The sequence below is a fragment of the Xenia sp. Carnegie-2017 genome, unplaced genomic scaffold (genome assembly GCF_021976095.1).
Source record: "Xenia sp. Carnegie-2017 unplaced genomic scaffold, XeniaSp_v1 HiC_scaffold_24, whole genome shotgun sequence".
Lineage (NCBI taxonomy): Eukaryota > Metazoa > Cnidaria > Anthozoa > Malacalcyonacea > Xeniidae > Xenia > Xenia sp. Carnegie-2017.
In genome coordinates, this window is record NW_025813487.1 from 15,411,357 (window position 1) to 15,426,414 (window position 15,058).

The 15,058-nt window shown below is 36.7% G+C and overlaps 4 protein-coding genes across 4 annotated transcripts in view; 1 reads left to right on the forward strand and 3 right to left on the reverse strand.

The window, feature by feature from the left end:
• LOC124450271 (protein arginine N-methyltransferase 3-like) overlaps positions 1 to 680 on the reverse strand; it is a 22,107-nt gene extending 21,427 nt beyond the window's left edge. The window contains 1 exon segment of the mRNA XM_047000902.1: positions 670 to 680. The gene's annotated coding sequence lies outside the window, so the exon portion shown is untranslated.
• Positions 1 to 1,906, forward strand: part of LOC124450270 (cytoplasmic polyadenylation element-binding protein 1-like) — an 8,530-nt gene extending 6,624 nt beyond the window's left edge. The window contains exon 11 of the mRNA XM_047000901.1: positions 421 to 1,906. Within this exon, the coding sequence (XP_046856857.1) occupies positions 421 to 633 (213 nt within the window). The 3' untranslated portion in view covers positions 634 to 1,906. The remainder of the gene's footprint in view (positions 1 to 420) is intronic.
• Positions 1,907 to 3,169: 1,263 nt separating this feature from the next.
• Positions 3,170 to 4,789, reverse strand: LOC124452234 (centrosomal protein 20-like). Its single transcript, XM_047002816.1, has 5 exons — positions 4,696 to 4,789; positions 4,393 to 4,590; positions 4,011 to 4,095; positions 3,825 to 3,934; positions 3,170 to 3,645 (listed from the first exon to the last, which is right to left on the reverse strand). The coding sequence occupies exons 1-5, from the start codon at positions 4,787 to 4,789 to the stop codon at positions 3,566 to 3,568; spliced, it is 567 nt and encodes a 188-aa protein (XP_046858772.1). The 3' UTR covers positions 3,170 to 3,565.
• Positions 4,790 to 4,889: 100 nt separating this feature from the next.
• Positions 4,890 to 14,791, reverse strand: LOC124452235 (DNA-binding protein RFX7-like). The gene is given in 13 exon segments (XM_047002818.1): positions 4,890 to 6,040; positions 6,105 to 6,324; positions 6,537 to 6,570; positions 6,633 to 7,133; positions 7,487 to 7,688; positions 7,824 to 7,905; positions 7,908 to 8,043; positions 8,113 to 8,197; positions 8,333 to 8,524; positions 9,359 to 9,415; positions 10,521 to 10,615; positions 10,694 to 10,727; positions 14,362 to 14,791. Coding segments are annotated over 13 exon segments (2,538 nt in total). The 5' UTR covers positions 14,466 to 14,791; the 3' UTR covers positions 4,890 to 5,244.
• Positions 14,792 to 15,058: the final 267 nt, after the last annotated feature.

Here is a 15,058-nt window from a genome sequence, read left to right on the forward strand (position 1 = left end):
AGAATGCAAAGAGCTATGCATGAACTGTTTTAGAAAATACTCTGTCATTTTAAAAGTTTTGTTCAATGAAAATATAATTAAAGTAGCAAAAGTTTCGGGTCATATTTGTTAGAATGGAAAGAGCTATGCATGAACTGTTTTAGAAAATACTCTGTCATTTTAAAAGTTTTGTTCAATGAAAATATAATTGAAGTAGAAAAATTTTCGAGTCATGCGCACTTTAAATCGCGTACATTGCAAATTAGCCTGGATAATGTACTTCAAGACAAGTTTGGTGCGTGGCAGCAAAAATGTTCACTCAATAAAAATGCTCTATTGCTTTGTGTTTTTCTTTTTTTGTTGTTGACAGTGTGTGTATTGTTGATTTGTGACTGTAAATAATCATCTTAATTGGAGAAATTCTGTTTTATACTTTCCCAGGTTCAGGTTGATCCTTATTTAGAAGATTCCCTCTGCGGTACATGTCATACGAACGCGGGCCCTTATTTCTGTCGCGAACTTTCCTGCTTCAAATATTACTGTCGTTCGTGCTGGCAGTGGCATCATTCTATTGAAGGACTACGTCATCACAAGCCAAAGACTCGTACCAGTAAAAGTGCCTCGAGTTCCGGCATCGGTCTCTTCGCATTCTGATGACGTGTTTCCTGCTGAACAAAACGACAGATGTACCCCGATGTACTAGTCCATTCTGAAAAGGTGGGTCTGTGATCTTGGCAGTACGTATTATAGTGATTATCCTTTAAGTTCCTAAAATGTCCACTGGTATCCATGATTATGGCTGTGGTTCTTAAAAATTTGAGTGCTTTAACTTTGATTGTCATAGCGTGTTGAAGTGTTTCAGTTTATTTCGTAATGAGCCTTGATTTTATAGTTTATAAGACGTTGTGTGATTGGTGCGTTTTAACACGTAGCTAACCAATCAACGACAACGGTAAACACCCGTGACACAGTCAACTTTACTGTGTGATCACGTGTGTTCTTGAAATGTTTAAATATTTACGTCGGATTTGAAGTAATCAACATCCCACAAAAAAAAATGAACGTTTTGTGGCGAAAATATCGACCTCTGTAAGTTCAATATTTTAGAGGTTTTCGCAAATAGTGTAGTTTTCTTAAAGTTAGTTTGTTTTCATTTTGTTTTAACATTGCCGCAACGTCATCAGGACATAAGAAAGTTGCGCGCGCATGGGATTGGTTCGATTCCATTTTTATTGCATGCGTTGTTGGCTCTCGTTCCCAAAACCACTCACCCCCACCCCTCGTTCCTGAATTTATTTGCCACATCGCTTTAAAGTTTTGTTAAATAGACAGTATAATTTTTTATTCGTTTATATAATTAATGCTATTTTTGACAAGCATGTTTTGACGTGACAGAAAAACATTGAAAATATTCTAAAAAACATGGATATATTATAGTGTTTTAAGAAAAAAAAATCACGCGTGACTTTTAAAGATCCTTCACACACTTTATTATTTATATTTCTATGTAGAGTTTGAATAAATTATTATTAATATATTAAAATTGGGGACGGCGCTTATCGTCATGTTTGTTGTGAACGTTCAAATCTACATGTGTGATTTACGCTTCAAGGTTTCTATAGTTTCGGGTAAAGTTTTATGAAAGCCTGCCTTTCTGGAAATTTCAAGAAATTCTTTGAATCGGCTCTGTGAACGTTCGTCACTTTTTCGGCCCTTCTATCCAATCTGACAAAAGTCAATTTGCAATGATGATGATTTGAGAGAATATTTACGTGAATCGCGTTCATACTCGACAGACTTGTGTAGAACTTTATTGTATGTTATCTAAATCAAAGTAATGTACTGCAGTGATTACTTCTCTGCATTCGGTTTGCAATTGTCTGTTGTTACATTGACTTCAATGTTTGTATGAACGCGAACTGTTATATATATACTCTCTGAATCGCATGTAAAGTTTTATGAAAGCCTGCCTTTCTGGAAATTTCAAGAAATTCTTTGAATCGGCTCTGTGAACGTTCGTCACTTTTTCGGCCTTCCATCCAATCTGACAAAAGTCAATTTGCAATGAAGATGATTTGAGAGAATATTTATATGAATCGCGTTCATACTCGACAGACTTGTGTAGAACTTTATTGTATGTTATTTAAATCAAAGTAATGTACTGCAGTGATTACTTCTGTATTCGGTTTGCAATTGTCTGTTGTTACATTGACTTCAATGTTTGTATGAACGCGGACTGTTATATATATATACTCTCGCAATTGCATGTAAGATAAGCGCTATCTCCAATCGACGTAAATTTGAAGCATTGTAGTGTGTAAAATAAGCAATAAAATCTTCATACATTGTTTTATGTATTAAAAATAAAAATTGACATTTGCCGATAACCTGTTTATCCTGACGTTATTGAACAATTGTTTCCAAATATTTACTCACGACTTCAGAGGCTTTAGTACGTAGCATGTGACTTGTGCTACTGAATTTTCAGTCTATACACGATTGTATACGTATATATTATTGAATTATCAAGTGTGAACGATGTACATTTGGGGATGCTATACTACTCAACTTAAGGAATAGCTTGGTGTTTCGTACTTGACATTTCATAATGTCAACTTTGGTCGAAATAACATTGTATAACACAACAAGAAACGTCGCTATAGAAGACTTGTCCTGTTTACCTTTTCCTTGCAAGCAGGTTTGGTCGAGTGCCCTTAGACAACACCAGCAACAATGCTTAAACACCCTTGGGATTAATCTGCCTGGGGCCGGTGGCACGAAGCCTGGATAGCGTTATTCATTGGATAGCAAGTTTTTTAAACTTTTATAAAACCATTCAAAAGCAAAAAATATAAGATTCAAACTGAACAATCGCTGAAATTAAATATTGTTTGGAAGATTGCGAAATTTCTTTGTCGTAAGAAAAATACAAACTCCTTTTTTACAAATTTGGAAATTTGTGCTATCCAATGGATAACACTATCCAGGCTTCGTTCAACCGGCCCCTGGCTGAAAAACGTAAAGTCATCTGTACCAAATGCGTATGAACTATTTTAAATGGCACATGACTTAAAAATTTTACTACTTACTTATTAGTTTCATTTAACAGAACTTTGAAAATGACAGTATATTTTCTAAAACAGTTTGTGCATATTTCTTTTCATTCTCGAAATATTGAAGTTTTTGTAATGTTCGATCTACACAACTTTCTACGTCATTTTGCATAAGTCCCTGCAAAGTTTCAAACATCTTTTATATTCAAGTCAACTTTTCGTTGAAATGATCATGCAATTGTTTATACCATTAATTCAAAGGGAGCTCTGCTCGGTTGAGGTAACAAAACGGCAAATATACCTGCTATTTCAAATTCTCATTATGCAAAATGACGTAGAAAGTTGCATAGATCGGACATTACAAAAATTTCAATATGTCGAGAATGAAAAGAGATGCAAAAACTGTTTTAGAAAATACACTGTCATTTTCAAAGTTCTGTTAAATGAAACTATAATTTAAGTAGTAAAATTCTTAAGTCTATGCCCTTTAACGAAGGTGTGATCACATTTATCAGATCACTCTTTATAGTAAATTATCGTTTCCTGTCATTGGTTATGTTTATTGCTTCCGGTTTACGAATATGTGTCACCTGATCTTCGTCATACACCGGGCCTAAAGAAACAAATATAACACGTGACCGATACATCATCTGAAAGCAGTCCCGTCTGGTAACAAAAGGACCTCGTGAACAGTAGCTACCGCTGACCCAAATCAACCAGTGTTCAGGAAACCATTTTGGTCGAAGGTAATTGCCAGAAGAAAGCAGAATTTTTTCATATATTGAACCTCACCATTTTCCAAATTCGCGATTACATCTCCATTCGTCACGGTGGTTTGTGGCTTAAGGTCTTTAATGTGTTTTTCTTTCAAAGAATGCGCCAGTATGCTGTACAATAACGGTCTGTCAATAAGTACGTACAGGTTTACATGCTGGGTGAAGGACACGTAAAAAAATTCATTGCTGCCATAAAACTTACACTGGTTTTGTCGTTTTATCTTCAGCAATGTTCAACTCGTTGGCCAGGAACTCGTGACTCAAACATTCTTTTGGCTGACCAGTTTCTGAGAAGGAAGGCACAATACGAAATAGCTCAAGGTACCGTTCTAGGTTAAGTAACTATACTTTAAGATAATCACATAGACTCCCCCCGTCTTTCCTCATGAATAACTACGAACTCGGGGGGGGGGGAAAGCTCGACCTACTAGCAGGCGAACTTGTTGAGTAGCCTGAGCTTTCAGCAGGAATACATTACACGTTAACGAAGAGGTAGCTACGCTAGTTGTGTAGAATGTTCGGCCAGAATAAAGCGTTGTATTGCTGCTGCTGCATGTTATAATTTAACAGAAAAATTCCCTCACCCGTCAACAGCACAGATAATGTGTACTTGTATCTGTTAAACTCCAGGTATTCCCTGATCAGTTCGTTTATCAGCATATTCTCATTTGAGAGGCTTGGCTTCTCTTCGTCCTGATCGTCTAACGCTCGTAAAACCTCGGCACGAATTCTTGCCTTGATTTGACCAAGCACACCTCTATTTTCTAACGTTTCTTTCAAAACTAATAAAAGAAAATGAATACTGCAACGATAACCAACTCGATTCTTGTGTGTAGTATCAACACATTTCAATAAAGGAAATTTAAAGGGTAGAAAATAAATTTTACCGTTTTCAAGTCCTCTGCCGTCGCCATGTTTGAATTCTTGTTTTGAGTAGAGTCGATACTTCATGTAATCATATTTTATAAGAACTACTCCCATCTTCGCCAGGTGGGGAAGTAAGGGTTGCGTTGTAAGTTTGTAACAAAAAGATCATTAAAAGGAGAGAGATGATTAAAAAGACACGAGCGAGTCCTACACCTAAGCAAGAAAACGAGCATTTTAATCCATACTTCATGTAATCATTAATAAGTACAAACAATTGTTTCTGACGAAGACTGAGTGGTTACAAAAAAATTTTCGTCAAAACAAGACAGGTTAAAATATTCATATGCACTAATATTACACATATTCCTCAACTTCTAAAAGCAGAGTAATTTTAGCATTTTCAAAAAATGTGCACGAAATAAAATATATAATCTTCCCGTAAAACTCCTCTTCCTTTTACAATGTGTACAAGCATTAAGAATAATAATAAATAGAAGTAAAACGAATCTCTTAGTAAACTTTGTGTAACGTTGCAGTCAGTAGAAATCTTGAGCAAGCTGTTGCATACACTAGTCCAACGTGACTGCGGGCGCGTTGGTACCCCATGACGTAGGAAACGCATTGTTATCCACCAAAATATCATTCACTAAAATATCTAAATTAGCATTTGATGTGTCGATCGCAAACTCGTCAAAACCTAACCCGGCTAATGGGTCATACGTCACATTTTGTTGCTTGTTTTGCTGAAAAGTGGAAGTTGGCATTGTCCAAGTGGATGGATTCTCCAGCTCTGCCATTAAATTACGTTTTGCACGGTGAGAACCGTACGCAGCTGTTCCGTTTACATGAAGTACATCACGTACTCCGCTGTTGTTGTTTGTATCGCCGTGTAAAATACGATTTCTAAGTTGCTTAAGTTCATCAGCGTTTCTGTTAGTCGAAAGAACGCTTGGACTGCTCGCGCATTCATTTGCACTTGATGCGCCTAGAGCCACTTGCGTGCCAGCATTAGACACGTGACCATTTGTATTCAAGAAGCTGCCGTTGGTGTTGATCAGATGACAATTTGCGCTTAACATGTTTGCCATGCGTGGCGCGACGAACTGATGACGACCGTCGGCTTGCGGCGTCAGCAGTTGAAAGCTTGTGTTCATGTTTTGTAAGTTTTGAGTGAGAGGTGGAACAGACTGACATCGGTTTGCTTGTACAGCGGTTGCGTTATTGTTCGTTAGTTGACTACAGAGAGCTTCCAGTTCCTCCTCCGATGGTAGATGATCAAGTAGAGTCTGGTTGACGGGAATTTGTTGAGTTGGAGAACATGGAGTCGTTGCTTTTGGAAAACGACAGTCTGACGTCATCATGTTTCTGTAGAAACAGAGATAATTACGTATAAAGGACGCTCAAGAATAAATGGATATTTTTTTCTCACCTAAACTGAAGGGAGGCGTTTTGCGATGAATGAGAAAGGCCCTGCATTGCCGCTTGAGAATTGGATGGAATAGTCGGTAAGGTTACATTACAGGACGATGGCCGTTGCATAGCAACCTGATACCGGAATGTTCTTGAGTCGCGAGATGATATTGGCGTTCGTACTTTGTTTAGACTGCGCATGTTCTGTTGTTTTTGCAATGGAGAATATCGATTAGGCCCTGACAAGAATAAAGCGAAAATTATTCGTACAAATTAAGCAAAATCTCAAGAGATTCATAGAAAGCAAGTAACTTCGATGGAGTTAATCATAGCTGTACGTTTGTTCACACGGGAAGATATTAATGGCTGGATCAAATATCCGTTGACTAAGGGCTGTGTCTGGTTCCCGGTGGATCTTTGAGAGCAATACGAGGTTGTTTGCGAGGCGAACCTGAAGTAACTTTGAGTAATAAAGGTTGGTCAAACTATAGAGTCATAATGAAAAGAGTTTCAGGAATCGCTCTATTTTATTGATCAAAACACTTACCTCTAATATGGGGGCATTTAAACGAAGTGTAGTCTTCGAATGAGAACTCCAGTTGCTGCTTGCTTCAGGGTGAGTTGCAGTGGGTCTCTTCAGCGCAGGTGGACTTAAGTTGTCTCCATGTAAAATGGTCTTATTCTCTGGTATTCCATTATTTATTGGAGTAAAGACAAATCTTGTGATTTCACCGTTAGGAGTGTACTTCGGGGTTGTACTGACGGGGCTCGATGTTATGGTTCCGGTCCGTGGGGTGAGTGGACCATTGCGCTTAGGAGACTTTGTTTTATAAGGAGATTGAACACTGGGACTTTTCATGGATGGAGTGCCTGGACTGTGATTAGTAGATGGGGGCAGATGACCAATGGTCTTCTGAGTGTTTTGATTAAAAATAACAGGTGTGCCAGATGTGTGCGGGTTGCCAGTAATGTTCAGCTTTGGCGATAGTTGAAGCTGTTGAGGCTTAGTCTGAATTCGAATGCCATTGACAAGGGTGACTTCGTTGACCTGAAATGAAACTGCGATTTAAAGAGTTTTCTTTTGTTTAAACAGTTCATTTGCTTGCTGGCGAAATTGCTGATATATATTTATTCATGAAGTAAATGGTTTGAACCCGGGAGTATCGTTACATGTTTGTAAATGTAGATCGTCCAGGTTAGTATACACACAATACAATGACGTAAAAACCAGATAACAAATACGGCTAACCTGACGTTTACTCTTCATTTGCTCTGAAGATGACTACCGCTAAGGTTGTCGAAACGTCAGTCAAGAATAACAAAAACAGTCCTTCTCAGGACTATAACGACCTGGACGATCTACATTTGCAAATATATATTTACTAATATCACTTCTTAAACCTTGTGCGTTTGAGGTAAAATAGGCGTGAATTGCTTGCCAGTTGGGGTTGACGGATGGAGTAGCAAGTTGAGTTGCTGTTGCTGTTGTTGCTTATGTTCCTGACGTTCTTGGATTTTTCGTTGCAAATGCTGTTGAGTATGCTTGCGTTTAAGGCTGGTCGAATCTTCTTCTTCGTTGGTTTTACGGCCAGTGAGAGTTAATCTAAATCAAAGTATCACGACCTCTTATCATTACTAAGACGTTAGCTATCCAGTTAAAATGAAGTCAGAAGGTGGTCATTCTAGGTCTCCGAGAGGTGAGGAAGTTCCCCAAGAAATTCACGAATGGCATACTTACATTCCATATGATCTAGTGTTGCTTCCAGACATCACAACGAACGAGGCCATGGATTTATTGGAAACATAACTGCCACCGACTAAAATTTTCCAAGTTCTATGAGTGAAGTGAACACACGACCCAAGAGTTTGTTTGCCCACTCGCAAACAAGATCGCATGCCGCTATTAATGTTTGTTCCTCACCAATTTTGTCGCCGTTTAGTGATAACGACGAATTACCCTGAAGGAAACGTTTTGTTTACTCTGACTGCAGTATCTTTGTGGAATGTGATATTTGAGCATAGCTTACCGAGTTCCCGCCAACTGGTGCGACGAGATTTGGAAGCTGTGGTGATTTGACAATTTGCTTTTTTTGAATACCACTATAGCAATATCTAAAGTATTTGTTAAAGTTACGTAGAACTCTTGCATTGACACATCATGGACCATGATGGGGATAAGTGAAATGAAATGCAACAGAATTGAAATGGCATTGGTCAATCATCATTCACTGAAAATGAAAAGGATACTTGGAATTTCCTCTTGTTCCCAGTCTCCTCGCCTTCACGTTCGGGAAGACACATTTTATGATCTTGCCGAAATCCGGAGCGCTGAGAACTCGTACGGCATTAACGCTGTCACAATACGCTCTATATTCATCGTAAACTTCGTGTTTTGGTAAAGTGGAGTTATTTTCGCATTCATCTAAATGGCAACGTATCCTAAAATGCCATAAAAATATGTTGTTTATAAACTGCAATCGATTTTCCATTTAGTTTTTTACTCAGTACTGCTACAATATACAGACTGCCTTTTTCATCCAACGATTTTAAAATTATAAAAGCAAGCATACTTAAGACAGCATCATCTTGTAACTAAGGCATCTCATAAAATGGCGTTATACGACGGTGTTATAAATGTTATAAAATGGCGTCTAACGTTTTTCCCTGTTCGGTGAATTTAGATTTATAGAAATATTTACATTTTGGTAAAGTCCAGTCAATACTCTAATGTATGTTAAAGTCTACGCAATACAATACTTCATAAAGTCCAGTCAATACTCTAATGTATGTTAAAGTCTACGCAATACAATACTTCATAAAGTGCAGTCAATACTCTAATGTATGTTAAAGTCTACTCAATACAATACTTCATAAAGTCCAGTCAATACTCTAATGTATGTTAAAGTCTACGCCATACAATACTTCATAAAGTGCAGTCAATACTCTAATGTATGTTAAAGTCTACGCCATACAATACTTCATAAAGTGCAGTCAATACTCTAATGTATGTTAAAGTCTACTCAATACAATACTTCATAAAGTCCAGTCAATACTCTAATGTATGTTAAAGTCTATGCAATACAATACTTCATAAAGTGCAGTCAATACTCTAATGTATGTTAAAGTCTACGCAATACAATACTTCATAAAGTGCAGTCAATACTCTAATGTATGTTAAAGTCTACGCCATACAATACTTTATAAAGTGCAGTCAATACTCTAATGTATGTTAAAGTCTACGCCATACAATACTTCATAAAGTCCGTTCAATACCAATGAAATGCTTGAGTTTGTTCAGCTCTGGTCGTCGACAAAGGTATCGCGTAAGGGCTGCAAAATGAAATAAAATGTTTCAATAAATTAAAAGTTAGTTGACGCCTTGTTTTCTTTAGTGGTAGTCACTACCACTGCGGTTGCAAAACGTGAGTCAATGCACTATAAGACCAATCGTCCTTCTCAGGACTTTGGCCTACCTAGACGAACTACATCATCTATTTATTTTTTGTTTTCAAACGAATCTTTTCACTGGATAGTCACTTCAAAAAATATTGTAAAATTACATAACGTTTTTTATCAATACGAGTCTTGCCGAATGAGAATCCAATAAGCGAACTAATTCATGCAATAAAATACAAATATTGCAAGAAAAATTAAAAAAATGTATAAGAGATAAAAAAATTTTGTTAAAAATCATTTTTAAAAAGACTGTTGAAAATGTCAAAGTTTATTAAGTCATATTGTGGAGTTTTTCTCCCTTACAAAAAAGATGCCTCTTCTCTACACCAGACGGATTTTCGGAAATTCCCTTGTTTCTGGTCCCTACATTGTGTCGTGTTCTAGAGTGTGGTAGCATGAAACAATAGCTGTATACTGCTATAAATGATATTATTATATGGCAAACGTTACTTCCGGCAAAATGGCGCGCTTTGATTGGCTCAGAAACATTCTTGTTGGTCCATTAATTTCCCGTAATCGACCACGGTCAAAAACTACAGTCAAATGTAAACAAACTTCGTAAAGCAAACAGCAAAACGCAAAATAAACGAAACAAAAAGCCATTTACGAATGTGATTCGAAGGAAAAACACTAGGAAAACAGTTTAACTATCCAGACGATACAATATGAAACGATTTATTTTTTTATGGACGAAAACTAGAAAAGTGAAAGGCTGAAAGCCAACTCGTACAAAACAACAAAGACGAGAAAGAAAGCAAGCTTCGTTTCAGGTCAAATAATGTCATAAATTAAACTTTTAATTACCTCGCTCGGTCTTTACTGAGAAATGTCGGATCTGTCTTTTTGTACAAACCTCGCCTTACGGGCTCGGTCTGTACAAAAAGACCTCGGTCCGATATTTCTCCGTAAAGACTTCGAGCTCAGGTATTAAGGGTTTAATAATCTACGAACATTAAACAGTTTGTCTTCAAAGACTTACTCTTGTTCGTCTCTGTTTTTTTCACCATATTTACTACCGGGCAATTTAAGGTAGAGCAGCAACTTCTCAGTGTCAGACCACAATTGGACGTCGACCTAAAGTGTATTTACATTATACATGAAACGCTACAGAGGAGAGAAGCTGCGTCGACGGAGAATGCTGTGAAAGCGTACCAAAATTTTCTCTATCTTTTCTTTGATTTCATCCCTGAAAAGATACACATATGAGTACACATATGAGTACACATATGGATACGTACATGGATATATATGTATGTGTGTGTGTGTGTTTGGTACACATAAAAATCTCTAGAGGCAAACACACATCCTCTCTTGTATGTTAGTATAAGATAGTATATTCTGTGACGGAGCAAAAGATCAGATGAATACATACATGGATATATAAAAGATAAAAGTTTCTCCGAATGATTTTTATTGAGCTTTCGACTCGTTGCTTCGAGCCTTCATCTCTCGAAGCAACGAGTCGAAAGCTCAATAAAAATCATTCAAAATCCGGAGAAACTTTTATCTTTTATATATTCAATGCCTGGATTACAAATTTTCAAACTCATACATGGATATGTATATATATATGTGTGTGTGTGTGTGTGTGTGGACATACATAAAAATCTCTAAAGAGGCAAACACACATCCTCTCTTGTATGTTAGTATAAGATAGTATATTCTTTGACGGAGCAAAAGATCAGATGAATACATACATGGATATATATATATATATGTGTGTGTGTGTGTGTGTGTGTGGACATACATAAAAATCTCTAAAGAGCCGAACACACATCCTCTCTTGTATATTAGTATAAGATAGTATATTCTGTGATGGAGCAAAACATCAAAACGATATAACTTATGAGGACTATACCAACACTCTTTTCAAAAATCAATACTGTCAATGCTTGGAAACCACGGATGAATGTGAACAAATCGAGTAGGACAGCTTGTTTGGTTGTGCAACTGTTCAGAACGAAATCGTAAAAACATACACAACTAGCTTAAACTTTTCTATCAAGTGGAACACAAAATAGCAGATTTCCTGCAAAGACGAGTGGGCGAGATGTAGCGGAAAAACGTCGTAGGACAGTTGGACTGACAATCCAAAGAAGTCAAAACTATTCTAGATGCAATTGGTCAAAAACTATGCGTCCATCCCACTGTTCTTCCGGGATGAGAAATATAATTTGTAAATTTACCGACTCAGCCTTAACGTTTTACATATTGCGTTCGGCACGCGAAAATCTAGAGTCAGCTGTTTGACATAAGGCTCGCTGTACAACGTCAATCAGACTGTTTTGACAAATAAAGCATTAATAAAACCTTTAATTAATATTGGTTTATCTTATTTGAGTAAATTGTTTTTGTGGAGGATTATACTCCGCAAAGATTGATATATGTAGCGTTATTCGCAAACTACGTCTGCCGTGGGTTAAAATGCGATAATCCCTTCTCGTGAAAGGTACAAGTCGCATTTAATTTGTAGTATATATTACGAACTTAATGCCGAATAAATCTGCAAGAAGTCGATTGGCTCGCGATGTCAAATATCTATTTTAACTTATCTTGCATGAACTGATAAGCTTAGTTCTAATTGGTATCAATGCACGAAGCCAAGTTGAAGAATGCTTGATCCAAAATCGAAGAAAAATTTAGAGGAAAAAGTGTTACTATTTTCAACGATGTTATAGTGTTAAAGGCGGAAATCCACTAATTTTTATAATACGTCTTGACACTTTTTCTAAATGTTACCTTACCAAGTATTTAGATAGTTTTCTATGCAAGTTGTAATCTGTTTATTCGTTGATTTATACAACTGCGTCGTTCAAGTATTTTCATTAAGCTAAATATATATGTATATATATATATATAAACACACAACACAGATGCCGTCCAGCTTGTCGTGAAAACATGTAAATTGTAAATTTTTTTCTCCATTCAATACGCAAGCCACGAGTATTTAATAAGCTACATCCACAGGCTGCATTACTATGCTAACGCAGACAATAGTTAAATTAGCACGTTTTCTGATAATTTTTTACTAATCAAATTTGCCATCCCGTCAAACTTTCGTGTTCGTTTTAAACATAGTTTGCAAACATTTTTTCAACATAAACACGAAATGCCAAAGCATCATAGTCATCTCTATTTCTCTTATATAAACCAATTCATGAATGACACACGCTTTTAGCATGAAAAAGTTTAAATTACGCTTTCCACGCATTTCCTTTATCATATGGCAGAAGCGCGACACATGGACGAACAATGGGCAGTCTCGTTTTATGCTTAACATTACACAAATAGTTTATTTTCAACGTGTTTTACACAAAGATATCGAACATCTGCTGTGAAGACGGCCAATTGACCAAACGCAATTCAATTAGAAAGCGATAAGACCTCTCTGTTTACATCGTTTAACTAACTTGGAGTTTATAAATTACCTCACTGTGACATTGTATGCTATTCATATGATTATACTCCACAAAGGACAAATGAAATAATTTAATTTTTTGTTTTTAAAATAAATTCGTGACTGATGAAGCCACGGTTTTGCAGTGGATCAGATCGAATATCTGGTGTGACAAAATCACCAAATTTGCATTTTGGACTTTTCAATAAAAGCACTCTTCAATAATCAACATAATAAATCAAGTCGCCGAAGAACACATTTCCCTTTTTTCCATCACATGTAAACAAAAGCATAGCCCGATTAATTTTCATCACGATTTGGTGATGGAACTTGAAGGAAATCTCCAATTATATAAAAGAAGACGCTCTACAGCTAACATTATCGTCTTTGTTTGATTTCGTAAATTGAAATATCTGAATCACGTACGCATTAAAAAAGCTATACCCCACTTTCTGAGCAAAACCATTTATCAAACAATCTTTATTTGGTAGTGGTTGTGCAAACAAGAGAATCATCGTAAATTATATCCATTAATGTACATGAACAAAAAAGGAATCAAATATAGTTAGATATCCTAGGTAGTATTCAAATTTGTTGGTAACTTTCGATTTCAGCTTGCAGAAATCCTTCGAAACAGACTACCTCAGGGTCAAAATCGAGTATTCCAACAACAACATGTAATAAATACGCACAAATTTAGCAATATGTTTGTTACATAAAAACTGATTTCTTCATATAACTTTCTTCATCTTGCTAAGACAAAACTAGTGGAAATGTTAATTTATCCGGTTTTCGCGTACGACCCCCACCCATCCTCATAGCATGTAAATCTTTAACCTAACACAAATTGGATGCCGCTGATGACGAGGTCAATGTCTGCTTTTTTGATTAAAAAATGGTTGGCGTTCGAGATTGCCGCTATTTTCATCGGTATTTCCAACGTAAAAAGCTAGTATAATAAAATTGTGATGTTTTAATTTATATAAAGCACTTGAATCATTCCTTATCGCTATGTATTTATTTTTCATTTCTCAAACTACAAAATTTTCCCATTTTCACAAAGCTCGAACCTTGGGTTCATGCTGTCGCGTAAAATTTTCCACGAGTAACCGAAAATTCCAACGCTTATTTACACCGGATCTACCCGTGATAGATTTTGATGTGGTAACCGAAGATGAAACGGCATCCAATTACAATAAGCTGCATACGTAGATTAGTATTTTTTGGTATCGTAAATATTAATACGAATCACTCCTACAGAAGCACATAGAGACGAAAGTAAAAGCCAATACTGTTTATCTTGCCATGGAAACTACATAGGCAAGAAATGACGTTTTGCAAAAAGGACGGTAGTAGCGCGTTCTTAGCTCGGAATAGGTGAAATGAACTTTATGTAAACCTTGATATAACACGGTCGACTTACCTTACGGTCTCCAAAAGCGATGACTCTAGAGAAGAACGATTTCCCCTCTCGGTATTTTCGCTAACTTCCGTCTCATTGGTTAGTTGAGCCGCCTCTGAAATCATTTACGTTTTAAGCTATGGTTTGACGACTAAGCTAAGCTTTCGATCTTCACAAATTCTCTGTGTGTGTTTGGGGGGTATTAACACAAAGACGACATCTAAAGTTATGGAAAGTCGATGAACCATAGAAATCTAAGCGAATTGCCAGCTATCGACCTACAACCTTCATGTCATGCCATTTACGGTTCTCTAAAAAGTCCAACGACGTTACCAGAACAATTTTAGCACCTCATGGATTTCTCGCCTCAATTTGCTACATTGACCCCATCTCGTACAATCGGTAGGACTTAAAACCCAAAATACACCACATGGTCCGAACAATTACAAACGAGCATGCGTTAATTTGCATAGCAAATTTAGCCAATCGCTGCCATGCCGTAATATCCTGATGCATGTTCAATTTGTATATATTATGTTTAGAGAGATGTATGTATATGTAATCCACTTGAGCCATCAAATTTCATGGCGTTTTTCTGCATTATCTGACTGATCTTTGCAATAGCACAATAGATAGTAATCAAATTCTTTGCGTCATTTAACGCAAAGATAAGTTAAAGCCCAAATTTTCGACTTAGTTATCTTAAAAGGATGTCTGA

What these genes read in the sequence shown, in the direction of transcription:
- LOC124452234 (XM_047002816.1), bottom strand. Translation starts at nt 4,789, where the DNA reads ATGGGAGTAGTTCTTATAAAATATGATTACATGAAGTATCGACTCTAC. An exon ending in ATTATCTGTGCTGTTGACGG is followed by an intron (nt 4,096 to 4,392) that starts GTGAGGGAATTT and finishes CTTCCTTCTCAG; the next exon opens with AAACTGGTCAGCCAAAAGAA. An exon ending in GATAAAACGACAAAACCAGT is followed by an intron (nt 3,935 to 4,010) that starts GTAAGTTTTATG and finishes ACTTATTGACAG; the next exon opens with ACCGTTATTGTACAGCATAC.